Source organism: Falco rusticolus, chromosome 8, assembly GCF_015220075.1.
Source record: "Falco rusticolus isolate bFalRus1 chromosome 8, bFalRus1.pri, whole genome shotgun sequence".
Lineage (NCBI taxonomy): Eukaryota > Metazoa > Chordata > Aves > Falconiformes > Falconidae > Falco > Falco rusticolus.
In genome coordinates this window covers 51,377,840-51,405,130 of record NC_051194.1, presented here as the reverse complement: position 1 = coordinate 51,405,130, position 27,291 = coordinate 51,377,840, and the positions used below count along the sequence as shown (strand labels likewise).

The following is a 27,291-nucleotide window of genomic DNA, read 5'->3' as shown; positions in this document are numbered from 1 at the left end:
TTTACTTGGCCCATTTGCCCCATATATGTGAGCCGCTGTCTGCTTGTGTTCAAAGGAACTCCACTTCTCAGACAAGTCTTTACACTTCCTGCCATGGTTACTTGTAGGTAGAGTTGTGCATGTTTTTATTTAACTCCCTCTCTGAAAGCGTTCATAACCACACGACCCTGTAGTCCTTTGCTTCATGATGCAAAACCAGGCTTCCCTTCATCTGCGAGCAGCAGTATCCCTGAGAGGAGACATCTGAAACCATAGTTACCAGCTCCTATCTCAGTAACAACTTTTGAAAAATTCCTAATCCAAGGGTATGTTCTTGCCCACACCAACTGCAACAAGAAGCTGAGTCTCTCCTAAAATGCTTGACATTAAATTGTCGGCTTCTCCGTAAGCCATCCAGCTTCACAGTCACCACCAGTCCCAGAAACACAGAAAGGCTCCTTGCAAACCTCGGTTGTGCTTCACTGGGCCAAGGGTCTCAAATCCTGTAAATTCTGCTGTTATCTTCACCTTGACTTAGTACTGCACATGCCTTTCCAAGGCCATGTGCCTCCTTGCTTGTCTGCAGGGCGATAAACAGCAGCTCTGGGATGTGTTTTGTTCAATTTCTCCCTTCTTAGAAAGTGTCCCAGCTGCAGGAGGCGTGCTTTCTGATCTTACTCTCAAGCAGTCCACGGATAACTTGGAGAAGAGCCAGGACACTGTCTTTTCCTGGAAATGTAGCTGCAGGAAGAATGAATCACCAGGTTGAACCTGTATAACCAACTGAAAACAAAAGCTCAGACTTCTGTGTCTCACTGTTGCAAATAATGGGGGGAAAAATAGGCATCCTGTTTTGAAGTCCACTACCAGCTGACAGGACAAAAATACTGCATGCGTGATTGTCTTTTGAAGCTGACAAGTAACATAAGACTATGGCCATTTAAGGGGAAAAGCCTGAAGCAAAACAGCAGTCAAGGAAAGAGAAAATTCCAGTGGTCTGGGGGGAAAAAAAGTAACTGGAGAGGTTGTTCAGAACACACAAGGTGGATTTTTAGTAGCTCTAAATTTTCATGCTTTTAAATTTTCCTTACCACCCTTGGCTGGTGGTGAATATGTGCAAACCAAGGCCAGGAGACTGTGTTTCATAGCATAAGGACAGACTTCAGTGCTGGTATCATTGATTAAATCTTTTTGTCTCTGCAGCAACCTAAGATGTCATTACAGGCAATGCAGAGGCTTCTTGGCTAGCACGCAAGCATCTGGAGCACTGCAGGGATACCAACAGCACGCCCATACGGGAGTTAATGTTTCTTTACCGTAGCTTCTTTTTTCTGGTCCTACTTTCATTTTGTCTTAAGGTAAAATAAAACCAGCTTCACAGTTATCAAAGGCTCAGATAGAGTTAATGGAGACTTAGTACCTGATAAGAGAATTCAAGATGTGCTCAAGCCAAGGAAGATGGAGGTCTGCAAAGCTGTACTTTGTGTGCTCTGGGGCAGAGGGCTGGCAGTACTGTTTTGATGTCCCAAGTGTTAGAAATAGCTGTTACTGCGGGTCATGGATACAAATTTCCTATGAGGAAAAGGAAAAGGCTTTCCAGTATTTTAACACAAACGTTAACATGGATGTGTGACTTCATCCAGAAAAGTCAAATTGCATGCATAAGCCCTGCAAGTAAGTTTGTTTAGGGCAAACTTCTGAAGGTTTTAATTCCAACCCTGGGCCACCAAGGCCTGGAATGTGGCTTTGAGGAGCCCTTCCTGTTAGCTTTAAGGCACTTGAAATTGCTTAGTCTTGACTCTTCCTTCTTCTCCATTGTCTGAAGGATTTTCTTTCCATGGAGTGAAGAAGAGAAACACTGCCAATACCATTACAAGTAACACTAAAATCCCCACATTTTTCCTAATCTTGGATTCTTCTTGGTCTTAAAAGGGTAACCTCTGCACTGAGGCAGATGCTTCTGCATCTATGTGAATGCTATAGCTGTTGTCTCCCTGTCCATATAATTGTTTTTAGATTGTTATGAATTAGCTGTTGTTAACTAGTTTTAAGTTAATACAGTGCCTTGCTTGCATTCTAATTTCCTCTTCGATTACATAATACTGTACCTATAGAGCACATCAGAAATGTGGCCACCTAACGTGAAGCCTCTAGATCCATGCTCAGACCTCATAAAAAGGATCTTTTTTTGCAGCATTGCCCCCCGCCCCACTATCCCACATGCCAGACACACATTACCCTGGCCTACAACCGTCAGGCAGCTGCAGCGAGCACAGAAGCTGCTGGCAGAGGAGGGAAATCACAGCACTGCTCTGCCATTTCCCCACCACAGCCCTGCCTGCGCTCACGGGAGCACTGCTGGAGCAGCCCTTCCCAGCGTGCGCCGATGCCTGCTGGCATGTCAGTCTCACTCAGGTGGGTTCGGGGCTCTCCCATCACAAGATCCAACATGTGGCATCTCATGGCCTGGAAGTCCAGAAGCTGGAGCTGTGGGTAAGGCTGTAAGTCTGTGAACATCTGCAAGTGCAGTGGAAGTGGAGGAGGTTTCCAGCAAATGAAGCGCAGCTGGAACTGCAGTGGTTGCTTGCGAAGAAGAGCTTACTCACTTTGCTTTTTGTTCCTTAATTAAAACTTCAGAATAATGTCAGCTTTCAGACCTGCAAGGACTTTGAGAGATCAGTCACATAATGCCACTAAATGCTAAGTGATCTTTCTGTAACGGCATTATAATAAATGTGGTGATTATGTTTGACAGTTTATCAAGATGTGAGGTTGAAGGCGTGAATGTAGTATTATTGATGGGAACTATTCCCCCTTCAGAGGGTCCAGCAACTTCAGCTCAAGCACTTATAAAATTATACATCTTCATATTTTTGATCATTACTTCCATTGCTTAATGTAACTCTCTGTGTAAAGGAAATGACATGCTAGATCAGACTATACACTTATTTCAATATTTAACTTTTTTTGCAAGGACCTTGCTGAAGCAGCAAGTTAAAAGGTCTACTGATAATCCGTCAGCTTCTGCAGAAACTTAAGTTTTTATTTTTAATTCACCCCATTGATTTCAAAGATGATCCAGATCAGTTCAAGCTGAGGCTATCTTGATTCTGCAACTGCAAGCTGTCAGCAGCCAAATTAATCTCTGGTTTATTCCCTTTGTATTTAACAGCAAGTGGTTCACCGCCCTATCTATCTCACGGGTGTGGAGAATCTGGAAGCTACTGGTGAAGATGAAAATGTAAAAATTTTAAAATAATTTCACTGTTAGTCACTTGAACGGCCACGGATACATAGGGAGAAAGGCTGCTCTATTTTCTGGGTTTTCCTCCAAGCTTTGCATTAGTTCATGTTTGTTTGGTTGATGAAAGCTCTTGGCAAAATAGGTATCTGTCCAAACTTTACTTCAAAGGCAGTTTTTGTATTTCAGTGGAATGAGAACCAGAAGTAGCTGCTATTTATTTAGAGAGGAAAGGATTAAACATGTACGACCAGAAGTTTCTACACAAATGTAGAACAGAACCATTTGGAATAAGGCGTTGCTGTCAGAGGGTTATCAACAACACAGGCTTCTAGATAGAGTTTTAAAAAAAATCAGATTGTTTCTATTTATACCTGCCTTTGCCTTGGTAACCAGAGACTGCGTGAGGGCTGCAGTGTTTTCCCCACATCATGGGTGGCTCCAAAATCCATGCGCAGCCATGCGGCACATGCAGCGTCTGCAGAACTATCAAAAGAACTGTCACTTTCATTTTAAATATTAAGCGGGAAAGAGAAGATTTCAGTAAGGAAGGTATATTAGTATAGCTTCAAAATAATTGGTAGTAATTTCTGCCTCATCTACTTGATTCTTTGATCTTCTAAGTATTACAAGGACCATTGCTCTTGAACAATTTTTCTTAATTACCCCAAGCAGCTCACCTGCATCTGAGGTAGGAGGATTTACTTATAATTGGACACATTTTGCCTGCTCTATCAAGTAGTTGAATGAGATAAGAATGGACTTCAGTCAGTGTTTCTTTATACTTTAACTCATTCTTGCTTACCTTAAAATCAGCTATTTCCTACTTTGCAAGTTTATCTGTAGCTTAGGTGTCCTAGCTTTCTGCAGTATTTAGAAGCTGAACCAGGCTACATTCTTGCGACTTTACTGTTGTGCTAAGCTCCAGCCCTGCTGGAAGAAAAAGCATTTCAGTTCTGGGCAGCTGTTTTAGCCAGAATCCTTTGTTGTTGTGTTTTCCTTATCTTTTTACTGTCAGGAAGAGTGGAAGAAACCAAGTTTCCTTCTCTGCTGCTATAACGCCCAGGTATTGTATCTTCGTAGAAACGGGATATGGAAAGAGAAAAAGGTAAGTATAGGCTTAGAATGAATACGGGGAATCAGGGCCCTTACTGAATTTCTGGTGGACTCACTTCCCTTTTAATAGCTTCACTCTCCAGTTACGATCTGGAAAGTAATTTCTGATCTCCTATTTAGGCTCATGGAAGTCAGAGCCAAAGTAACATCAGGGAGGAAGAAGGGGAAGTACTTCTGGGAAGCAGAGCAGGAGTGGTAGAGAACCTGCTGGGCTCCAAAGACATTCAGGGATATCTGACTTAAAAAACAATGTTCTCAGGATAAAAGCACTTGCTGCGTTATCATCTTTGGGAACAAATGTATGAATTTTCACATACAGTCTTTTTCCACTCTGGTTGCTATTCAGCCAGACCCATGGTCTTATGAAATACTGCAGGGGAAGAAAAGTGATCTAAGGGAGGGAAAAAAGAGGCAGCTGGGAGCACTGGAGCCCTGCCACACTCCTCCATGTGTTGGTTGGAGATCCCAGGGCTGGCATGTGTTGTGGGAGGTGGAGGCAAAAGCTTTGTGCCATTTGGGAGTTTCCCTCCATTTGCCTGATGATGCAGTTTAGGCACAGCATTAAGCGATTCAAAAACTCATCCAAGCAGAGTTCTCATTTCAAGTGTAATCACTCTCATTGCTTTTCCCACACTGCCTATATAAATACTTGAAAAAAATAATTGAGGTAATAGCACAAGTAGTTTCAACCTCTCGAAGGCAGGAGTAATGGCAAGGGACCAGTACTTTAGGACATAAAACCACAGTAAGCTGAATCATCGTACCCGCTCTGGCACATTTTTGAGGAGAAGTCTGAGTTGCCATAAGACAAGTATGAACTGGTTTGGAGCAAGTGAAATTCTGGTTTCCATTCCCCTAAAGTAGCAGAACCCTAAAAACAGGCTTTAGTTCCTGCTAGCCCTGTGCAGCCTGTAACGCTTCTCCACAAAGACTTTCGTGACTCTTGAGCCACTGTTGAAATCAACAGCTTTCAGACGTACCTACATTCGCTTTTGCCTGCCAGCCAGATTTGCTGCTCCTGGGGGGAGAGTGGGGATGTTTTCTGGAGCCGGTTAAGCTCCCCAACTCTGAGGGCCAGCCTTGCCCTGTTCATGGTGACACTGGGCGCTGCCAAGCTGCACAGGCACTGGAGATGGGTGCAGAGAAGGTATGCTGCTCGCCTTCCCCGCTCCCCTGAGCGTGGCCCTTTGCACACTCAGTCCTTCCCAGGGGCTGAGGAGCATGGCTGGAGGTCCTGCGCCTTTTTGTGGAGTACCTGCGGCTGTGCCTCCAGGCAGCCAGAGCGCAAGCGCAGCCAGGACGCTTCCCCAGCTTTCCCGTGGCCTTTAGCAGTCTTTGGAGCAAGTTCAAGTAACTGGAGATGGAGACACACAAAGGAGAAGCGCACTGTGTTGTTCTGCCAAACAAGAGATTAAACAGGGCCAAAGGTGAGGAGAAGCCCATGCACAAACAGCGCCGTGGGAGCGCTGCACCACACCACCAGCCCAGAGCCGCTGTGGCTTCCCCGTCCCAGCCAGGGCTCTGAGCGAGCCGCACAAGCAGCGCAGCGTCCCCGCGGTGGGTGCCCCGCTGCCGGGGCTGCTCCCAGGCCGGCGGCAGGCGCCTGCGGAGGCCATGTCCGGCGGGCTGGACAAGTGCCTTTGCGCTGAGTTCCAGAAGCGCCTGGAACAGACGCCATGAGCCAGAGGCACGGAGAGGCCGCGCCGCAGCCGGCACCGTCCCACAGGGCGTCTCGCACCCCGCTCTGGAAACGGAGAAGCCCCCGGCCCCAGCGGGAGCCGCGCAGGGCCACTGCCCGCCGGGATGCCCCCTGCCCGCCGGGGCCGGCCGCAGGCACCGTCCTCAGGCACGGTCCTCGCTCGGCCTGCGGCTTCCCGGTGCCGTACGCCCGCGGCCAGCCCCCGGTGGCCGCCACCAGCCGCGGGCCGCCGGCACCGCCCCGCAGCCAGCCGTGCCTGGCGTCCCGCCTTGCGCCCCCCGCCCCTCTGCCGCGGCTGAGGGACAGGAGCGCCCCGCTGAGCCCCGGCCTCACCACTCTTCACCCGGGGTTTTCTGGCCCCGCCGCCCTAACCCAGCCGGGCGCCCCCCGGGCGGGCGGCCCCGGCCTGCCACGCGTGGAGCGGCGGGGCGGGCCTGGCGGCGAGGGGCCGGGCCCAGGCGCTGCGGGAGCCGGGCCCTTCCCGCCGGCGGCCGCGGGCCTCCCCCTGCCCTCGGCCCGGCCCGTGGCGGCGCGGCGGCGGGCAGGCGGCGCTGGGGAGGGCCCTGCCCGCCGGGCGCGGAGGCCGCGGGAGCGGTGAGGCCGCGGGGCTGTGGCTGCGGCCGCCGGGCCCCGCCGCGCCTCGGAGGCGGTCGCCGCCGGCGGGATGGCCCTTGTGCCCTACGAGGAGGGAGCTGGCTGGGGAGCGCGGCAGCTGCACAGCCCCTCGGCCACCCACCGCTTCGCCAGCCGCACCATCCGCCTCAGGCAGGACTGGCGGCGGCTGGGGGTGGCGGCCGTGGTCTGGGATGCGGTAGGTGGCGGCGCCGGGCGGGGTGTTCCGTGCTTGGTGTCCTCGGGTGGCACTTGCCCGAGCTTCCAGAGTCACCTGAGAAACTATTTAGCATTGAGTTGCCAAGGGAAGGCTTTCTTCCTGTAAGGTTGGGTTTTTTTTTGTGTGGGTTTTTTTGTTTGTTTGCTTTTATAATAAAAAAAGTTAAACTCTTAACTTACCTTTGATTTCCCTCATAAGAGATCCTGGAGGACTTGCAAGGGAAAGGGGCCACCTTAAACTCTGCACGGCCAGTGCCGAACACAGGCCATACCCTGGAGAACTCGCAGAGCTCTCACCGTTTCCGACCTGACACGCTTCAGAGCACGCCCGGCCCTGCTGCCTGTGGTGCTAAGGGCTGCTGGCAGCATTTCACTTGTCCTGGGGATAAGGATCCTGCCAGCCAAGGGGGTCTGTGGCGGGCCTGAGGTGGTGGGGTGGGCACAGTACCACTGCAGGAATCCAAGGCCATCCCATCGGTCTGCATTGGCTCACACACAGATGGCACTTTTGCCGCTAGTTTTGAAGAACAAGTGTTGCAATTTTAGCAAACTCCTCAAATGAACTGCTGCATCAGCTCTGACAGATCTTGCTATGGAGAGAGCTCCTGATCAAGACTTCTGTAGAATGTAACACATTACATACAATCAGATAAACGTGTTATCACTTTGCTTTCCGTATGTCCTTCCTGACAGCATGCCAGCCTTGTGCAGAAGCCTTTTGAAATACCACACAAGATACTATGAAACCTTATCCTGGACTTTTGCAATACTGTGATCGTTCATCAGTGTTTGACACCTCCCAGCTTTTCCTTTCCAAATGCAACTCCTTCTGCCTCATGTTAGTTTTGGGGATTCATGAAGCAGTGTTACTACAGCTGAGTTGTGGCCTCCGTGGTACTTTTTTCCTTTTGCCTGCAAGAGTCTTCCATAAAACTCATAAAAAGACCGCATGTGCACACAGGAGGCAGAGAAGGGCTGAACAAAGACTTGGTGCAGACCTGAAGTGCCTGACCCTTCCCATAACCTTCTCTCTCAGTGTAAATCAGAAATCTTGTGTTCAGTACGACTGAAATGAGCCCTGTGCTTAATTGCCTTTGTCTCTTAGTTTAGGCTGTTGTCCTGTGTACTTATCTGGAGATGGGAGGCATCGATGTCAGGGATCGGTCTGTGATTGAGCTGGGAGCTGGAACCGGATTGGTGGGAATAGTGGCCACGTTATTAGGTAAGGGCCTCTTTTGTTTGCTTGTTTAAAGCGGTTTACAACTGTAGTAAAACTAGCACTTTTACATCCACATGCCTGGTATAGAAGTTAGCACCAAAGCTACATATGTGAACTGTGATGTTTCCTGTCTGAGTCATCTTCCTTTCTTGTTAGACTTGAGAGCCTGCTGCGTTATTTATTGTAGTGATGGTGCCACTGCAGTTTACTTTATGACGGGACCCTGTTAAGGCTGACGCCTGTTACCATGGTACTCAGCTCAGCACCATTCAGTCCTGCAGCTATTCTCCCCCAAGGAGCAACTGCTGTGCTTGCCATCTTCCACTTCTCCTCATACACAGCACAGATAAAAGCTACAGACAGAAATCACTCTCTGAGCTTGTGTAGGCCTTGTTAGCCTATCTTGCAGACAGGGAAGCCAGAGTCTGGAGAAATGAAGTGATTTGCCTGTGATCTGTCTGTGGCTGAAGCAGGGATTGTTGAATTTGTTGAATATGTTGAATTTGTGCTAACTGTCCCAGGTTAACTTTGTAATTCAAAGCTCTAGTGGCTGTGGAAGGTGTCTAGTGTCTACTGAAATAATAAAACCAAAGCAGTTTGAGAAAATACAATCATGCCATGCAAAATCACACAGGCATAACTTTTGCTGTGAAAGAGGCTTTCTAGCTGCCTCTCTTCTACTGAACAAATAGGGAATTTGAGCAGGTTAGTTCTAACAATCCATGTAACTTATTCTGTTGTCACCTGTGGAAAGGCAGAAAGTAACTCCTCTAATTTCATGCACTAAGAAAAAGCTCTGGAAAACACTTTCTGTTTCCCACCCAACTTAATCTTCATGTGGAGTACACTTTATATCCTTAAGTGACTGGTGAAGGGTGGGATGTATATAGATAGTGGGCTTTTTACTTGTTTAGTCCTTTTGTTTGTTTGTTTTAAATCAGGCAGCTCAGGGGAGTTGTTAATGTTTGACAGGAACTGAGGAGCCTGCTTGACTTAGAGCATTGTATTCCAAATGCTGTATTTATGGACACTGACTATTTGTCTAAGACATATACTCCTGTACCGCTTAGGTGCTCATGTTACCATCACAGACAGGGCGGCAGCACTGGAGTTTCTGGAGTCAAATGTACAGGCTAACTTACCCTCTGAACTACGTCCGAGAGCTGTGGTGAAGGAGCTGACCTGGGGAAAAGACCTGGCTAACTTCCCTCCAGGAGCGTTTGACTTCATCCTGGGTGCAGACATCGTTTATCTGGAAGAAACCTTTGCAGAACTGCTTCAGACGCTGGAGCACCTGTGCTCAGCTCAAACTGTGATTCTTCTTTCCTGTCGTATCCGCTATGAACGGGATCACAAGTTCTTAAAGATGCTGAGAAGCCGTTTCTCTGTATATGAGGTCCACTATGATTCCAGTAAAGATGTTCATATCTACAAAGCACAGCAGGGTAGTTGCAAGGATGACTTTTGACTCTATGCTTTGTTAGTAAACCACTGATGCTGTTCAGTCCTCCCCTTGTTTTACTCAATACACTTGTTCCTAAGCATATAATTGCAGTTGTGTTATTTCACTGGCTTCTTATTGTGATGATCTTGTCTGATCACTTGGTCTGATACAGCAAGGATTGTACTTAAGTTCTGCATATTGAACCCCTGCCTCATTTCTCAGTAGAGTTGTATAGGGTCTTCCACTGACTTTTTATCAAATATCATTTTTGAAACTGATTTAATTTGCAGAAATCTCAAGGCATCAAAAATGTCATCAAAAGGTCTGTTGTTTAAAATCAAACCACGCTTAAATTTCTGTGGGAAACTTAAAAGTAGATTAGAGTGGTGGTTTTTTTTCCCCTTATCACATCCTTAACTTCAGAAAAGTAAAAGTGGATGAAATATAAGCTAAGACTCCAGCTTTAAATGCTTTAACTCTTCATGCCTTCTGCATCTTAAAAGTTGTGGTAAAAGAAGCTACTTAAAGGGCAAACCAACAAAGGCAGGTGCTATAAAGTTGTCCTGTTGCCATCACTGCTGAATTGAAGAGGCATAGGGAAACAGAACAAGATCTGGGCTTGGGGTGGGATGGGGTGTAGGTTCAGAATCAATACTGCAGTGTAAGCCAACTTACAAGTCAGTGGTGTTTTTACCTGACTTGCAAGCGTGGAGGCTATGCCTGCAGTACCGATGCAGTCGTGGTTTTTGGGCTGTCCCTAACAAGGTAACTTTCCCTTGCACAGATAGAGGCTCCCTGGAGCAGATACACATGTACATTTGCCACCAGGGAAAGTGCAACAAGGAGACTCAAACTGTTCCTTAAATATCAAAACAGTCCTTGTCTCTCACAGTACTACTTTCTGCCTTTGTGGCTCACTCCGAGAGCTGTTATTTGGGAGAGGAGGGTACTGCCACAAAGTCTTTGTAGCTGCGTGAGTACTTATTCTCGTCTTACTTGGGACCTGAGGCCAGTGTCTAGATTTCAGCATGCTCTCTGTGCACAGTAGTGGTTAGACGCTGTTCTAAGTAACTGAATTCATACCTTGAGCTTGTAAAAACAACTCTGGGTATTTATCCCATGAGATCCTAAGTGAAAAATGCTGCAGCCTGGAATCTGGCTCGCACCAGCAGCAGCCTTCCTTCTCTTTCTAGTGGTGGAAGAATGAAACTGGTGAAAACAATGTGATAACAGAAGACAGCTATGCTTCTAAATGCAGGAATTGCTGTAGTACTTTTTTTTGGTGGATGTGGAACTTTTTTTTTCTTTAAACAACTTACAAAGCCCCAGGTCAGGTTCAGGCTCTAGGTGTGTGCATGTCATTGGCACTGGCGACAGGAAACACCAGCAGCTGCTTCAGCTCATGGATGTTAAGAGTTCTTTTTTACTTCTGCTTCCATCAAACTTCCTAACAAACTTTCCATGTGTCTTTTCCAAGATGCATGGGGTACACGGTCCAGAAGTGATGTGCAGGCTGTAATCTGGAAACGACACATTTATCACTACAGCTCTCATGAAGGAGGCCCGAAGGTCTTGTGCCTCATGCCTGGTGCGCCTCTTGTGTGTTTTCAGCTCAGTTCCTTGCTTGGCTCTGGACTCGGCCTGAGAGTTGCTGCTCTAAAACGCTTGCTTACAACAGTATCCTCAGAAGCCACATGGTGTCACTAAAACAGTACTTAGGCAGCTGGCTGGGAATTCGCAGTCTGAAACGAGAGCTGAAGTCTCTTTGAGGGAAGGAAGACAGCACCTTTAATTAAAAAACAGAACACAGTGTGAGCTTTAACGTGCTAGACATGGCTTTTTCTGTCCTATGAACTGGGTGAACAACGGTTGAAAAAAAATTAGGAGTAGGACTTTCTCTACAGTCTAGTTTTTGCAGTATGGCTGTAAATTCTCACCACTCCTCTTCCTTTTCCTCCCCACTGGTGTTCCCTTGTCTCTGAGCTTGGCTGTGGTCACTGTATGTTAGGCTACTCCAGGGCTGGAGCTGGCAGAACGCAGTGTGCTGGTGGTTGGGCTTGTAAGCGCGTGTGACTTGGTCCGTGGGGAGAACCTGCTACCTGGCTGTCCTCAGCCCTTGCAAGAGGCTGCAGCTTGCAGTACTGACAGCCTTAGCAGCTTGCACTGTTGTCAGTAGGAACATGCTTAAAAAGCCTGCTTAAACAGCACAGAATAAAGCCCGGTGTAATATAGACTAAAGCCTAGTGCAGAAACCTAGGCACTTTTAAGAAGGGGGCTTTGCTCCAGGCCTTGCTTTGATGATAGGGAAAGTTTTGTACTTTTAAAACAAATCAGTTTAATTGCACTTAATGGTTTAGCAGCTTTCAGCATCTGTTTTCCCATTGCTGCTGTTACAGCCCATAGCGTTCCTCTGAGAGCAGGCACCTGCTAGAAGAGACCAGGCTTGGCTTCTTTTGCTGTGTTGCTGTTGCAGCAAGCCGTATGCTAGCCTGGAGGGTATGTTTGAAGGCTGAAGCAAATGCTACTGCTCCTAAGTAAATACTTGTGGCAAAAAGCGTGAGGTGACACCAGCAGCTCAGGCGAGTGCCTTGCCCCTGACCTGCAGAGCTGAGTTCTGGGTGGCCCCTCCCCACCTCAGCAAGTGGCAACCCCTCAAGGGGGACACCTTTTCCTCCGACTGCTGTTGGGGTGCGGGCGCTCCTTTAGATTTATGAGACCAGACCCAGGAATATTGTGCTTAGTCCACCACTACAAGCACATTTGTTCTGGTTGCTCTTTAAACTAGTGTTCAGGGGCAGGCATCAACCATGAGAACGTAACTGCTGAAACCTGCAGCCCATTCCTGCTGGGTAGCACTAACAGGGAGATGTTGGGAGTGAACCATACCTCCACGATGACACCTGTGAACTCTGGTGTCTGGAGCCTTTGGTCCCAGGTGAGCTTCTGCTCTAGTATGAGATGAAGCACAGTAGTGCTTCAGCAGCTGCTTGGCAGTTACGCTGACACCCTGCCCAAGTGCTTTCTATCACCCTGTTCATCTCAGCACTGGAGCAGTCGGTGTGATTCTCCTTGGAGTGGTTCCATTGCATTGGTCCTGTTTTGTAACAGATGATGTGAACTCAGCTGTAGGGAGGATGTGTTTGGGCATGGGTCCCCGAGTAGTGGGGCAATGCATAAATTGTCTCTTGAGAAATAAAATACCCTAGGGAGAGGATCCAAGTCACAGGGAAGTGACCAGATAAGACATGAACATGCTGTGAGATTGTGAAACCATCCCTGAAACATGCCACTCTGCAAGGGAACAAACTTTTCTAAAATGTCATTGCAGCTAAAGTCATGTTTGATTAAGACACAGGGTATGAAATTCAGCTCTGCATCTTCGGGACAAAGAGCTTCAAGGTGCAGCAGTGTCAGAAGAATCAGGTTTGCCAGCTGACCTACTGACTGCACAGGGACCTGTGCTACCAAATTCTTTTCCGTGCAAAATTCAAGCCAAACTGCATTTTTGTCTCACAGACTAACCCCTGTTTGGGATTCTCCCTCATTACCGAGATGCAGATTTTTCTGAGCAATACGTGAATGGCATTATGAAAGCGCTCAGCTGTGAAAACCACAAAATCCCAGCCATAATGAGCTGACCTTACTGCTTCCCCTTCATTTCACTGGAGGTGTGTTTACCTCAGCGCTGAATTTGTTCTTCTGGCTTCCATCCCGGTGTTTGGATCCAGCCTTGCAGATTACATAATAGGGTTGTGATCCTTGCAGTGTTTGCTGCCTTCTGTTCTGCTCTGTTATTAACATCCGTAGTACACGGTTTACAGGAATGCTTAGAAGTGAGAAAGCATATTTAAACTGCAAAAGGGAAAAGTCTTTCACACATTATTGAACAAGAGAACTAACTGCCACCAGAATGGGTCCTGAAAAGCAGGTTTAAAAAAATTAGAAGTGGAAGAAAAACTTTGTTTTTCAGGACTTAACCTCTCCCTAATCTAATTCACTTTAATTAAGATTAAAAAAGCCTTCCCTTTGGGGAAAACATCTCATGAATACTTACAGCAGGCCACAGATCATGAGAGGACACCATAGTCTGCTTAAAATACACCTTTTCCCATATTCCTATCTAGCTACCATCTGCCACTAAATTAGTGTAAATGGAACATCCTGCTTAAAAAAGAGACTTTGTAGAGTTTTTAAAAGCATGTTTATGTGACTGCACATAAATGTTTGTGTAAAAAGGGAGTTATGACAGTTTATACCACAAAGGTTACAGTAAGAAAAATCACTTCTTTATGACAGTAATTCACAAATTCACAAGAATCACTTTAATATACAAAGCAATTACTACCATTCTGAAACACAAAGCAGCTAATATGTACATAGTGTTAATAAAATGCATTATAACCCAGTACAATTTTTTTTTAAAACACAGAAAAAGCACAAAAAAATAAGTAAAAAAAACCCAAAACACAACGGGGATGTTTCTAGATTTTTTGGGAGATGTTCTCCCCCAATAATGGATTTTCGTTTAGTCTTTTAACTTCCACAAGTATGTGGGAGTCGAGCTCAAATACCCTGTTCTGTGCTGACATGGTTTGGGTAAAGAATCAGAAATGCAGATGAGGTGAACTTTCTCTTTCCAGCTTACATTACAAAGGGAGAATAATAACCCTTGTTCTGGAAGCTTCCCTGAAAAACGTTGTCCCAGAACAATTTCAAATTATAAATCCAGACTAGAACCAACTCAGTTTTCAAGTGAACAACCAATCTGTGGACAAGTCTGTGGAAGGGTTGGCTGTCAACTAACCCGTCTTCTTGCCCTGTTCCCCATCCCATCCCTAGAAGCCCATACAAGCAGCACCATTTCAGATCTCATACAAACTTGAAGTTCTAGAATTTTTTAAAATTAATGTTTTAATATAAATAAATGTCATTACACACACACAAAATGGAGTGGCACCTGGATAAAACACAACTTGTGGAGAGCATCTGAACATCCCTAGTTCTTAAAAGCGGCCATTTCCAGAAAGCTAACTGGCTCGAGGCCTTCCTTCCCCACGCTCTCGCTCAGCTATCCCCTAATTTAAAGAAATACATAGACAAGGCCGAGACTGCATGAACCAACTGCTCCAGAGTCGTGAGTACAGTACTGGGTCAGCTTATGAACTGCGCCAGCCGTGGGTCACGACAGCCTGCCCCTGGCCCTCTCCCTGCCAGCACACAGCTCCTGAGCACAGCTGGCTTCTGCCTCTGGCTGGTGACAGCGTGACCTGAACCCATCACGCCGCAAGCCACAAACTGCACTTGCGGCACCAGAACGCGAACAGGTCACCCTCTTCAATCTGTGCTACACAAACCAGCCCAAGCAAGTCTGTTTGCGGGCCAGAACTGAAATACTTAAAAAAAAAAAACAACATTCCAAGGCAAAACACTTGAAATTCAAACCCTCTTTACCAACTGGATCTGGTCCCTTTTCCCCAAAGATGTAGATTTAAGCCATATCCATCCACAGACCTGAACCTGTCACAAGCACACAGCAGACTGGATTTCAGCACCCCGTTTCTCTCCATCAGTCTGGCTTCTCCCAGACCAACTGAGGTTCATGATACATTCAGGTTTCTGCAAAATCAGTGTCTTTTACAGCTAGCAAATCCAAAAGCTCAGGGAAATGAGTTCCCAGGCACAGTACAGAGAACCATCAATGTACTGTATGCTTTTAAAACCTGCCCACAGTGACAGATTCCAGGGCTATAGCTAAATTATCATTGTTCCTGCAAAAGAAAGGTGGTTGTGCTTTTTTTTTACCTTTTAAAGCAGGGTGACACATTGTCAATGTACCTTTCCTTCCTGGTGTCAAAGCACTGGAAAACCTTCTGATTTATTTTCTTGGAATGCAGCTTTTACAGTCTGCAGCCAAATCTTAAATTAAGAAAAGGGAAATCAAGCGGCTGAAAAATAGTTTAGCTTTCCTCCCAAATTAACCTCCCTTTCCCCACTTGGGATCACTGAACTAGTTCTATTCTAAAAATAATTTCACATCCATCCTGTAATACTGCTCTGAGACACCACACAACTTTAATTCTTTCCAGTCTTCAGTACTGCCAGTTCAGATCTCCTGCCATTTTGAAGTAACGCCTGCTGGATGCCAGGTGCTAATCAGCAAGTTAAATTTGCGACGGAGTCAACTGCTGTGAGGAGTGAATTGTGTGCAGGCAGCAGGATTACAACAATTGTCTCAGGAAGCTTCTCAAGCAAACCCAATTGCTCTTAATTTGTTTTGTTCTGCATGTTTTTTTTTTTTAAAAGTGCACATTTTAATTAAACATTTACAAAGAATATAGTGTAACAAAAATAAATACATGACCTTTTGGTTAGATCATTGGCAAATGTTACATCACTAACCAGCTTCAGGGTGAAAAAATGACAATAAAAATAGGGTCTTGGAAAACCAATGAAATCCGCTATGAATCATCATAGATCTGCAACCACTGATACTGAGCCTGCTTTGATGGGGAGACCTGTCTTCACTTCAACCCAGAAAAAGCACTGGCTGTCTGTCATAAATTAAAAAAACATAAAATAAAAAAGCAGTGGCCAGTTTTTGCTAACAGATGCCTACCTGCAGCTGCAGTCTACTGGAAGCCCAGATTTAAAAAAACAACTGTAGTACAAATTTAGATCAGAAACTATCAGGGCTGTTTTTCCTTATTAAATCTAACTTTTTTTTTTTTTTTCCTGAGCCTCTTCATGATTCTAAACACCCCACCAGTTTTCTGATCTACGTACAAGTACCAGAGAAGACAGTGGTCTACAACGCAAATGCCAACTACAGAACAGCCAGAACCTACAGGTGTCTGTACAGTCCTGATGAGCATGACAGGCTAAAATTGTGCTTTCAGATTACAAGCGATGGTGCTGGCAACTACCTGATGCTGGTGAAATCACTGCTTAAATAAAGATGCATCACCACTACCCCAGGAGGAAAACAGAAGTCTTATCAGTGGTTCCTTTAGAAAATAACACCTTAACAACCACTCCAATTGTTTTGCCTTTGATATATAGCTGCCGAAGAGAAAAAGCACAAAAGTGAATTATTCTAGGTGGTGGTGGTTGTTGTAAAACAACTGTTTACATAATTTCAAAAATCTCCATCAATAAAAAAAAAAACCCACAAAATCAAACCTCTACAAAAGCCATGAAAGATGAAATAAAATTCTTGAAAATGGATAACTGAGAAACAGCACAAAACAAATCAGTAATAAGCACTAGAATAATGCAGCCCAGAACTACTGGGGTGGGGGGAAGCTTTCACACACACGCACACATCCACACACACCCAGACACACACAGACAAGTAAAAATTTTTTCTGACCTCCATATACTATAATACTCAGCATTCCTGACTTAAAAGCTCTCAGAGCTGTAGATTATATACTGTGTGTATATATATATATGTACATATATTATACATATGTATTTTCCAAGAATATCTAAATTAAAAGAGCACCTCTGACAATATCTTAACTGCCTGATCGGTGCTGTTGTTTTGCAAAATAATGACATTACAAAAATTATATTTCAAATCAATTCTTGTTTATTATGAACATAATGGATCTAGCCCTTTCTAACCCTCTCTTCAGGTCAAACAGGCTATCAATTCTTGAAAACTCACAACCGTGAGATATAAAACTAACCCTCCCTCCCCCCTGCCAGCATAATTTTCGTCCTAGTTCCAAACGTCCTTAGTTTATAGAAGCTGATTACCCCAACCTCACTACTTGGTAAATAACATACGAATGGATTCCTGTGTCATACTCTTTCCCTTTTTGGGTCAATATGAATGGTAAAGCATGTATGGGAAACCCTAGCCAGCCCTGTACTTGGTCCAATACATTTTTAATTATTGTCATTTCAGATTTCCATTAAGTCCCTAAATCCTCAGTGCAGCATAAATAAAAATAAAAGATTCTTGCAGATCCCTATGTACTTTAAAATAACGTTCTTTTTCTTAGTGAAACATTAGTTGCTAATGAGGTCTAGATTAATAACGCTACAGACTACTTGCAGACCATGCACAGACAAACCAGCAACACAGTTCTCTCACTGCCACACAAATTTGCACCAACCCTGTTTTAGAAGAATCCCATCCAGGTACCAGTTTAAGCTTCCTGGTCCATTCAGCTCCCAGGCTTTGTGCTGAGTGACTCTCAGCAAGCGCTGGACAGTGCTCATTACCCACTAGAAAGAGCTCTCAGAACACAATTAGCCCCATTCAGGTTCACTGCAAAAACTCAAGTTTTTGCAGATAGGTGGTTCTACAAAAGAAACAGCCTTAATGTAGGCATGTACAGCCTTTGCCGTGTTTCTCAAAGCTGGGGGAACCATTCCGTGTAACTGTAAATGAGGCTATCATGAGCTTCATGTTTTACAAGAATGACTCCTGTGTTGTCAACAGTTCTACTCTAGCACTAGTTCTGAAAACTGGTTACCATTGTATTTGTATTCTCTGACCTTTAAGAATCAGACAATAAAAGCATCGCTGAGAATTTAGGGTCTTCTTTAAATTTGCACTGCTAAACTAATAAATTCATCTTCCAATAAATAAAACATGAAAATCAATTCTCTATGGCAGATAAAAATAGCCCATTAATAAACCCCCTCAAAACGTGTGAAAATGAATTCTTTCGTAATTCTGATACTTCTGTTCTCTTCTTGAAATACAAATGTAATTTGAAATTATTGACAGATTTAATAATAACGCTCTAAGTTTAACCCTGCTCCTTTTAAAGTCTCTTGGAAACTGAATGCCCTCTCAAATGAGAAAACTAAAACTTTTAATACTGCTTAACTGTTTGAGACTCAACTGCCCCGAGACTTCAAAATGTTCCTCTTGTAACGTCACATTGATTGTATAACCTTTTAGAAGCTCATGTTTGAAATTTATCTTAAAAACAGATAAGAGTGAATGGGGAAAAAAAAATTAGCTAATACTTTGCTGCGCAAGGCATTAGTACAGACCAGAGCCTTATTCATATGTCTATATATGAAAGTTTGACCAGAAGCACAAAGTAAACTCACTCCATTGAATGACCCAAGTTAATGTATCAAGAGACTGGCTCCAGAGGGCCAGTAAACAAACTGCACATGATACTTTTTAACACATGCTTTTTGACAACTTCTTGACATTCTTTTTTGGTTCTTTTTAAGCATGATTCTTTTGAAGTCCTAATGCTTAGCACAGAGTTGTTTTTAAACACAAACTACCTTTTTTTAACAATGTAAATCTGGGAAAGATCACATTTCCTCAGCGCACACAAAAAATCTGATCTTGCAAACATCTGAGGCACATGAGTAATTCTACTCACAGGAATAAATTACTTGGTAAATCTGACCCTTTACATGAAAAAATCCTCCAAATAAATTAAGACTTTAGCTAGCCTGGCCAGGTTCAACTAATACTGTCCCTTGCGAAGTAGAAACTGGAGTATTTATGTTTGAAGTCCTCTTCAATGTTTGAGGTTGTCCTGGTAGTTTTCATACTGCAATTCAATTTATGTATAGAAGGCAGCCTCAAAGTTTGAAAAAGAATCTAGCAAACCAGGCTGATGTTTTCATTGGGTACAGTAATTTCCATTACATAGACAGTGGTAGGGAAACAGAAATAACCTCATTGCTTGAGAGCACGTGGGACACAGACTATAGTATCATCAGGGAGTATGTATGTGGAGTTGGCCACGCTTCAACTGCTTAGTTGTTCTGCACACAAATTGGTAGTGCTTTCATGTTACCCTTGCTCACTATGCGACCGTTTTTGAAATGTCACTATTGTACCTTTTTTATTCTGAACTCCTTTCCCATCCAAATACCATTTCCCAACGAGTATCTTATGAAGCTGATGTTTGCTTTTTGTGCATTCAGAATGCTGAGCACACTTGCACACATAAGCTTCAAGAAGCAACAACTGACCAGTGAAGCTCATTTCAATGCATTTGTTTCTGAGGTATGGAGAAGTTTTCACTAGCCTAGGAGGGTTTAGCACAGATTACAGATCAAAACCCCTCCTGGGCTAGTTTGAAAAAGGTATGTTATCTCCACACCAAGAACGTGACTGTGAAGCGCTGTTCATTTGGCATTCTGCTTAGCCGTGTATTTTTATAGTTCATAATGAATATGTGAAACCAATTTGGCAACCATTGCTTCTTCATTGCACCATGCATGCTCCACGTATGTGGCCCACAGTTCTCCGGACCAAGAGGCTGGGGTGGTTCTGTCTCTAAGGCAATGGAAAGAGCTCAGCACAAATTCTTGAAATCATTACAGAAGGACCCTCCCCACAGTAACTTCCCAAGGGACCACTGTTACTCCTTGAAGAGGATGGGGAGACAAGAAAGAAGCCTGTTCTTCTTCACGCTGAGATCAATGATGAAAATAATCTTGTAGGGGGAGAAGTGGAGGCAAGTACTTGAACATTCACAGTTTGATGCAAAGCACAGATGAAGTATATTCTGTAGTTGCTTCAGGCAGTTTTGCGCATAGAAAAAAAGAAATGTTTAGAAAATAAAAAGTTTATTTTGTCTTTCTGGGTATAGCCAGAACCAGTCTCTATCCCACCTGGACAAGTGAAAATGGGAATCCAAAATTAATCTGATTTGTGGCAGTAAAGGTCCTTAAGTGCTTTCAACTCCTCAATCAGTGTCTTGTTTTGGTTTTCAAGCACAGCCACTCGATTTTCTAGACATTTCACATACTCCTTTTTCTTCCTGCGACATTCACGTGCTGCCTCTCTGCAAAGCAAAAAAGGCCATTCAAATCCAGAACGATCACTTGCAGACATGGGCTACTTAACCGTTCAGGTCAAATCTTTACCTAGTACTGCCATTTTTAGAATATGTAGGTATCGAAGCTGTACTTTGAGCATTCATGTATTTGCTCTTAAGCAATACTTTCAATTTATTAATAATGCTTGCATCACTGCAATAATATAAACAACTCAGAAAAATCACAAAATAAACAGTCACTAGCAACCACATCATTCTTTAGTCCTTGTCTGCTGTGCCAAGAGCATGGCAGTATTAATGTGCTGAAGCAGATCTGAAGACAGTTAAACTTCTAAGGCTTGCTTGTAAAGACCGAGCTGCCTGTAAGTAACTTGGTAACATACAAACACCATCAATGAAAAATACCTGAAACATGTTACTACGCTGCTGAGCATCCTGATGGCAGTAACACCAAGGCAGAAGCTATCCTGCGCAGCAGCAGTAATGGTACTGATGTGCAAAGTAAGCACAAGGCTAAATGTTGCAGGTGGATGGGAGTTCAGGCAGAGGGCTCTCCTGCAATGCAGCTTGTCAAAGCAGCACACCACAGACACGTGTAAGTAATGCACACGCTTGTTTGCCCAGGCCTTTAAGCACAAAGCAGAGCAGCTTCGAAAGGAGAGCTGAAGTGTCTCTTCATTGCAAATACTACACATATTGGTGATACAATCAGTGTTCTGGGAAATGAGAGGACAAAACTGAACTCAGTTCCTTTGCTTATCAGATATGCAGTAGTTGTAGTACTAGGTAAAAAAGAATGTCTGTTCCAGGACTTACCTAGTAAGAAGACTCTAAAAGTAGTTTTTTAAATCCAGCCCACAAACGAGAGAGGATGAAGAAAACCTAGTTTGTAAACCCTGAAAGGACTCAGGTATCCATTTGTCACTCCTACAAATACAATTTCACATGCTTGCTACACCTCAGTGGGCCATGTGCAGTATTAAGAATTCAATGAATTCTGGGCTGTTACTTGTATCACCAAACTATTAAGTACTACTGGATCAGGAAGTGCCTTCCGCTGAAAATTACAAACCTGTCTTCTTGGGTGACAACTTTTTCTTTCTTTTTGTGATTTTGTGCCAGCCTGGGCAGTATATTAAGCCACCGCAAGTCTGCGTGCCTTAGTTATTCATTATGAACAGCTCCAGCTATACTGAATTACAAGAGAGCTTTTAAAATGTAAAATTTACACAGAAAATTTGCACAATAATATCTATGAATATTTACGCTATAATCCTCCAGTAAGTACACCTCACCATCTGCCTGCCTCTATCCCTTTCCCTGCTTTGCTATGGAGCCTAGATTGGAAATATCTATTAAGCAGGCAGGCTAGAAGCACCACATGCAACATGATACTGTTGAAAAAGCTGTCAATTTAACTCAAGTGGGGGTAATTCCCCATTGTTTTTCTTGGCTTTCCCAAACACAAAAGCTTTCTTTTACTGGAATAAGACTGCTGACTAAATGAGGGGATTCAGAACGCCAATTAATTTTCTTCTCAAATGCAGAGCCTGAAAGGGTGACATCTACTATTCACTGACATCAGAAAAATATATAAAAAGGGAGATGGGTGACATTCTATACAAAAACCTTTTTAAAAAGTGAAGTCAGCTGTTCAGCATTATTTACTTCATTAAATAAATTTACTCCTCAGATAAGCATTGGGTCTGCTCATGTAACTTTCTATTGTGTTCACAGCTCAGCCATCTACAGAAGATCAATGCACCTGTACAACGTAACAGTTTTTTCAGACTGACAGATAAGTAAAGGGTGCTTTCATGGGGCTCCCCCTGCTCAGACGGGAGGGAAGCGCTGCTGCTGCTCTCCCAGTGCCGCAGTGTAACGTAGTGCACAGGCTCCCATCTGTGGCCTGGGGATGGAGTTCAAACTTGGTGTGATGGGTCAGCTCAGGCCCACCCCTTCCCCCGCCCACAGCAGTAGGCTTAAGGAACATCATGCCCAACTTCTCTCTGCTGCTCCCTTCCCTCACTGCCTCCACCAAGTCCCACCTCAGCAGGCTTGGCTGTTCCTCCTCACACACTAAATCCTACAGGGTCAAGTCTACCCCCCACCTCCTCTCTCAGTTCCTCTGCTGCCACTACTGGCTCCACAAGAACTCAAAAGGAGTAGCTGCTCATTTGGCCTTTCCTTGAGTCTTTCTGTCTCTGGAGGATAAAACCCAAAGGGCAAGCAGCTAAAGAAAACAAGTGAGACAATCAAGAAAGCACTTGTAAAGAGCGCAGGTGGGCCAGCAGCAAGGAGAATACATGCAGAAGGCTAAGGTAAAGAATCCGGGAAACGAAACTACACAAATGTATTAACTGAAAAAAATCAACTCACCTTGGTGTTTGCAAGAACATACCTACAGTCATACAAGTCTCTCACCAATTACTTTTCTCCTTACGGCAACAAATTCATACACCTCACAGAATGAGTCTGACACCTTTACTTAAGGTTTCATAGTCACAATACATGGCATTAGCAGATGTGCTTCTTTGCTTTGCATCTTTAAACAAAGGCAAATTCTCCAGAAGCATTTCATAACATGACTAAGAAAGATCAGGATTCTTAGTGCTTAACACTCTAGTCCTATGCAGAGCTGACTGGAAAAAAAATTCTCTAAATATACATGCCTGTTCTTCATTAGACGCACTTCCCTCTTCCGTGCGGCCTCTTCTGCTGGCTGGGTTGGAAGTGCTGGGGATGACGCCATGACTACGCCTGGTGCAATGGTGCTGGTAGGGGCCGTGCGAATCTGGTAGGTCTGCACATCTCCTGAGGCAGCTGAAAGACACAGGGGAACATGATGTCACTCTGATGACAGCAACATTAAATGTGGTGCAAAAAGCACCTTGTCGTCTAGCTAACTATGTACTCTGGGGTACAGTACCGGAGGGATGACCATCATCTGGGTCATCACTGCTGTCTCAGTCTTAGTTTATTAACGTATGCAAGGTTTGGGGCATTCCTGTTGAAGGAGTCTTCACTTGCGCTTGATAACTGGATTTTGTCTTGCTGTATTGCTATGCTTCTTTCTCCCTTAGTATCTTCCTTTTTACTTCCCTGTTTTTTGGGCAGCTTTAAGAAGACGAAGGATGGGGCAGACAGTTATTTCTAGCTATGCTCCAAATGTTGGTCTACAAAAGGAGAAACTGCATGTTTAAGTATTTGGTACAGAAAAAAGGGTGTAGAAAAGTAGCATTTACTCCAACAAGAGAGAGACAGCGCAAACTAGACACTCAACTTCACTGCTTCTCTAGAATGAACAAGGTCTTGGTTTCTTTTGTTTGTTTGTTGTAATCTAGAAGTGTGTTATATTTGCCTGAGCTCATAAGAAAATATAGTGCCACCTAAAGAAATCACACATCCTTAAGAACACTAAACCCAGAAGATCAATGCAACAATAGTATTTTTCTCGACTGTAGTTTCACTGATGCCCAGAGACCTCTTCGCTGGGTTAACTTTCAAATAACCTGCTTTACAATCATAAAAGCAGGGGTACACTTTTCTGTTATTTTTCATAATTTTTAATACCCCCCCTCCCATTTTTGATAAACCAAAATATGTATTTTAATACAATACCCCCCCCCCAACTTACTTAGTCAAAGTAGCCCTGCTTGCTCTAAGTGGAGGGCTAAGACCAAACGATCTCTTAAGGCACTTCCCTAAATTACTTTATGGTTCTAAGACTCAATGATTAAGTACTTGGTGACTAGTTACAAAAGCTGCAATAGGGAGAAATTATGACTTGCAATTGAAAGGAGGGAAAAATTACTAATAAAGAGTCCTGAAAGAATCAAACAACCTTCCTCCCTAACTTTAATGCTTCGCTTTAAATTTACTGTTGTTGCAGATGACTATCTAGGAGAACTCAGAACTCTGAAGTAGTATCAGCTTTTGCAGAACATACCAATAAAAAAAATCATGTGGACAAAATACAGGAAATATAGCATTGAAAACCAAAAATCAATATATCGTTTTAAGAAGTAAGCCCAAAATACCCACAGTTTTATCAATCTGAAAGGAAAGGCTCTCAGAAAATGCAACAAATAGCTTTGTCCAGAATTTCCTTTAATCATTTTGGAGACTTATTTGTGCCAAATCTGTTAATTGCTTCCTGACACATTTGAAGGAGTTAGGTTTGCAGCTTATATCTGCACGGAGAAAATGTTATACAGAATGACTGTTTGTGATGTTTCTCACCTTGTACAACAACTTGATTGCTGGGTACAAGTATCTGTTGTCCATCTGTGGTCTGTGCATATTGTAAAATGGTGGTGCCAGGTTGGGTTGCAGCTGCGTTGGTCATAGTCAATGTCTGGAGACCTTGTACTCCATCTGTGCCGTTGTTAGACAACTGTATTGCTCCTCCTTGGGTAATAGCAACTGAAGACGAAAAAAATGGAGACAGCATTTTAGACACTAATTTACTCATTAACTTACAGTATTAAACCTAGGTATGGAAGAATACTGATCTCAGTTAAATCCCTTGAGCCCTTATACACCCTCAAATCAGACACGTGACTTTAGTGTACATTAAAGAAATCATGCTTTCAAAGTAAGTTTTCAAGTTTTCATGAGACCCATTGCAGGGGGGGCAGGTGGGTGGCAAAAACCACAGCCTAAAACACAATTTAGTTTCTCTGATAAAACAGCGTCACACAGAAGAACTACCATCCTCCCCCAGGAATACTTTTTGTTAGTTAAGATTTTCTTCTTGGTTGGTTTAGATCTTTTCCTCAGTCCCTTCTTTTTTCTTCTCATCTGAAATTCCTCTCCTCTTCCATGCTTTATGCCCTTCAGTCTCCTCTGCTGCTATTGCTATCCATCTTGTGTTTCACTTTCTTCTTGCTTTGGCTTTTTTTTCTTCTGATTGTATCCCCCCTTCTCTACAACTTCCTCAGCACCTTCCTAGCAGTGTTTTCATTCATAAAGGTCCAGTATCACACTTTTTTTTTCCTTCAAGCCGTCTTACTTTGCTGGATATTTTTCCTTTCCTCAATCCTGCCATCCAGGTGAACTGAGACATCACCCCTCATTTGTGATTCCACAGAATTTCACTGTGTTCCTATATACAGACACATCAGAATCTCAAGTATCTGCACAAGCAGTTATTTTACAGTTATGGCAGGAAAGCAGAGTTAACGACATCAGTTTGTTACCTAAAATTAGGTAAGATATTAGGCAAAGTGGCCGAGTAGTAACCAGAGATACAAAATTTTCAAGAGATGTTAATAGAAAGATGTAAACAAGTAGTCCTTTCTCATTTTTGTATATTTAATACTGTGTGTGTTTGTGTGAGACAGCATGTGAATTCTAGCTTTACTGCTGTATACTCAATCCTTTAAATCAAAGGACTACATCTATAAAATCTTATGAATAAAGAAAACATGGACACATATATTTATTACGCATTTTACATAAGGTTGATGAAGTTCTTATTTTTTCAGGACTTTCTAAAAACGTATTTGCAGACTGTAATATTTTCTCTATTGATGAGGTTACAATTTTGTGAATCAGCATTAATAATCTGCCAGGAAAAAAAGAAACTTCTGTATTACCTCATCTGGTTCCTGAAGTGAAAAAGTTTATAACAGCATTATGGTTAGTTTATATTTTGCCTCAGGATGCATTAGCTGCACTAACTGGCAAGCAGTCCCAGGAATGTTAATTGAACACTTCAAATACTTACAATAAGAATGTGTTTAAAAGGCATGGTTATCAAACAGTCAAATTAAAGTAATCTTATTTTCATCTCCTGCTTTGTCCTAGTCCAAACAGTTACAGAAATAATAGTTCTTCATCTTCTCATCCCCACTTACTAGCACCACTGAGAAATTCAGACTACATACTGTACTGCCCACTGCTGGTTTGGTAAATGGGAGTTGGCACCGTAACAGTGGCGATGGCAGGTGCTGCTGTTTCCTCTTCAGACTTTTCTTCTTCAATCCTTGGCACTCCTGGGGCGTCTGAGGACAAGTCATTCAAAATTTTTCTGGCAAAGACAGTGTGTTGTAGAGATTTTAATAAAAATCGAGAAAAAAAAAAAAAAGTCTATTTGATACATAATGCTGGATAAAACTGAAAAGTGCAGTAAGCCAGCAAGGAAAATATGGGTGCAGAATAAAAAACTCGCACTATCTTCAAACTCTTATTGGAGAGGATTGTTCAAAGTGCCATGCACAGACGGGCAAGGGAGCCAGTACAGAACAGCTGTGCTTATCAAAACACAAGATACAGGTGCTTCTCAACAGGTTCTTCTCAATGCAAGATACAGCTATTACAACCTTCCCTTTTTCTTAAAAACATGTTTCTTTCTCTCTCATTCATTTTTACTTGTTTCCTGCTTTTAGCCACATGAAGATTTGAAGAAAGCAAAGTATGTAAAAACCTGTCTCCTCACTTACATTAGGGGAACTGCTCCATCTCAGAGACCATAAAGACCTCAGCCAGACAGCTGAGTATAAAGGCAGACAGCACAAATGCTTGTAAAGAGCAACCAGCTTATAACGTAACACCTGCCCGGGAGGCAACACTGAGTGCTTGAGTAAAGTCACAGTTACATTTACAGGTGCCCTGCCTGAGAAAGCTGTGAGATTAGCATGGGTAAAGGAAAGAACAGTTCGTTTAATTACTTCCATGGGTTAATTATCCAAAGCCAAAACTAACATCATGGCTACAGGTCCCCACTGAACATGACTGTAAGACTGACCACAGCAGTTACTGCAATCAGCATCGTTTAGACCAAACACTGTCCCTCAGAAGACTGTCAAGCTCTTTTCACTGCTGGCTTAGTCTGTCACTGCAAAACACTACTTAGAACAACATTTTTTGTAATTCTGTGTTTTCCTGTGGATTCTCATTGCAACTCAAAGTGTGAAGCAAACACAGCTGTAGACCCCAAGCTCCAAGACAATACTCATTTCTTAAATAAGGCTCCTAAAGCTT

General features: G+C 43.7%; 2 protein-coding genes across 5 annotated transcripts in view; one reads left to right on the top strand and one right to left on the bottom strand.

The window, feature by feature from the left end:
* The first annotated feature begins 5,112 nt into the window (after positions 1 to 5,112).
* On the top strand, positions 5,113 to 9,634 carry METTL21A (methyltransferase like 21A). Of its 3 annotated transcripts, none has more exons than XM_037398365.1 (3): positions 5,113 to 5,763; positions 7,977 to 8,088; positions 9,156 to 9,634. In XM_037398365.1, exons 2-3 carry the CDS (start codon positions 8,004 to 8,006, stop codon positions 9,551 to 9,553), a joined length of 483 nt encoding a protein of 160 aa, XP_037254262.1. In that variant the 5' UTR covers positions 5,113 to 5,763; positions 7,977 to 8,003; the 3' UTR covers positions 9,554 to 9,634. The 3 variants fall into 3 exon arrangements, with proteins under 3 accessions (XP_037254262.1, XP_037254263.1, XP_037254261.1); XM_037398366.1 differs by lacking the exon at positions 5,113 to 5,763 and adding an exon at positions 6,576 to 6,846 and having other exon boundaries at positions 7,977 to 8,080; positions 9,069 to 9,347; XM_037398364.1 differs by lacking the exon at positions 5,113 to 5,763 and adding an exon at positions 6,587 to 6,846.
* A 4,079-nt stretch (positions 9,635 to 13,713) lies between these two features.
* Positions 13,714 to 27,291, bottom strand: part of CREB1 (cAMP responsive element binding protein 1) — a 40,855-nt gene continuing 27,277 nt past the window's right edge. For both annotated transcript variants that reach the window (XM_037397177.1, XM_037397175.1), the window contains 4 exons: positions 26,196 to 26,338; positions 24,547 to 24,729; positions 22,977 to 23,127; positions 13,714 to 20,310 (listed from right to left, as the gene is read on the bottom strand). In XM_037397177.1, the coding sequence (XP_037253074.1) occupies positions 20,166 to 20,310; positions 22,977 to 23,127; positions 24,547 to 24,729; positions 26,196 to 26,338 (622 nt within the window). In that variant the 3' untranslated portion in view covers positions 13,714 to 20,165. The remainder of the gene's footprint in view (positions 20,311 to 22,976; positions 23,128 to 24,546; positions 24,730 to 26,195; positions 26,339 to 27,291) is intronic.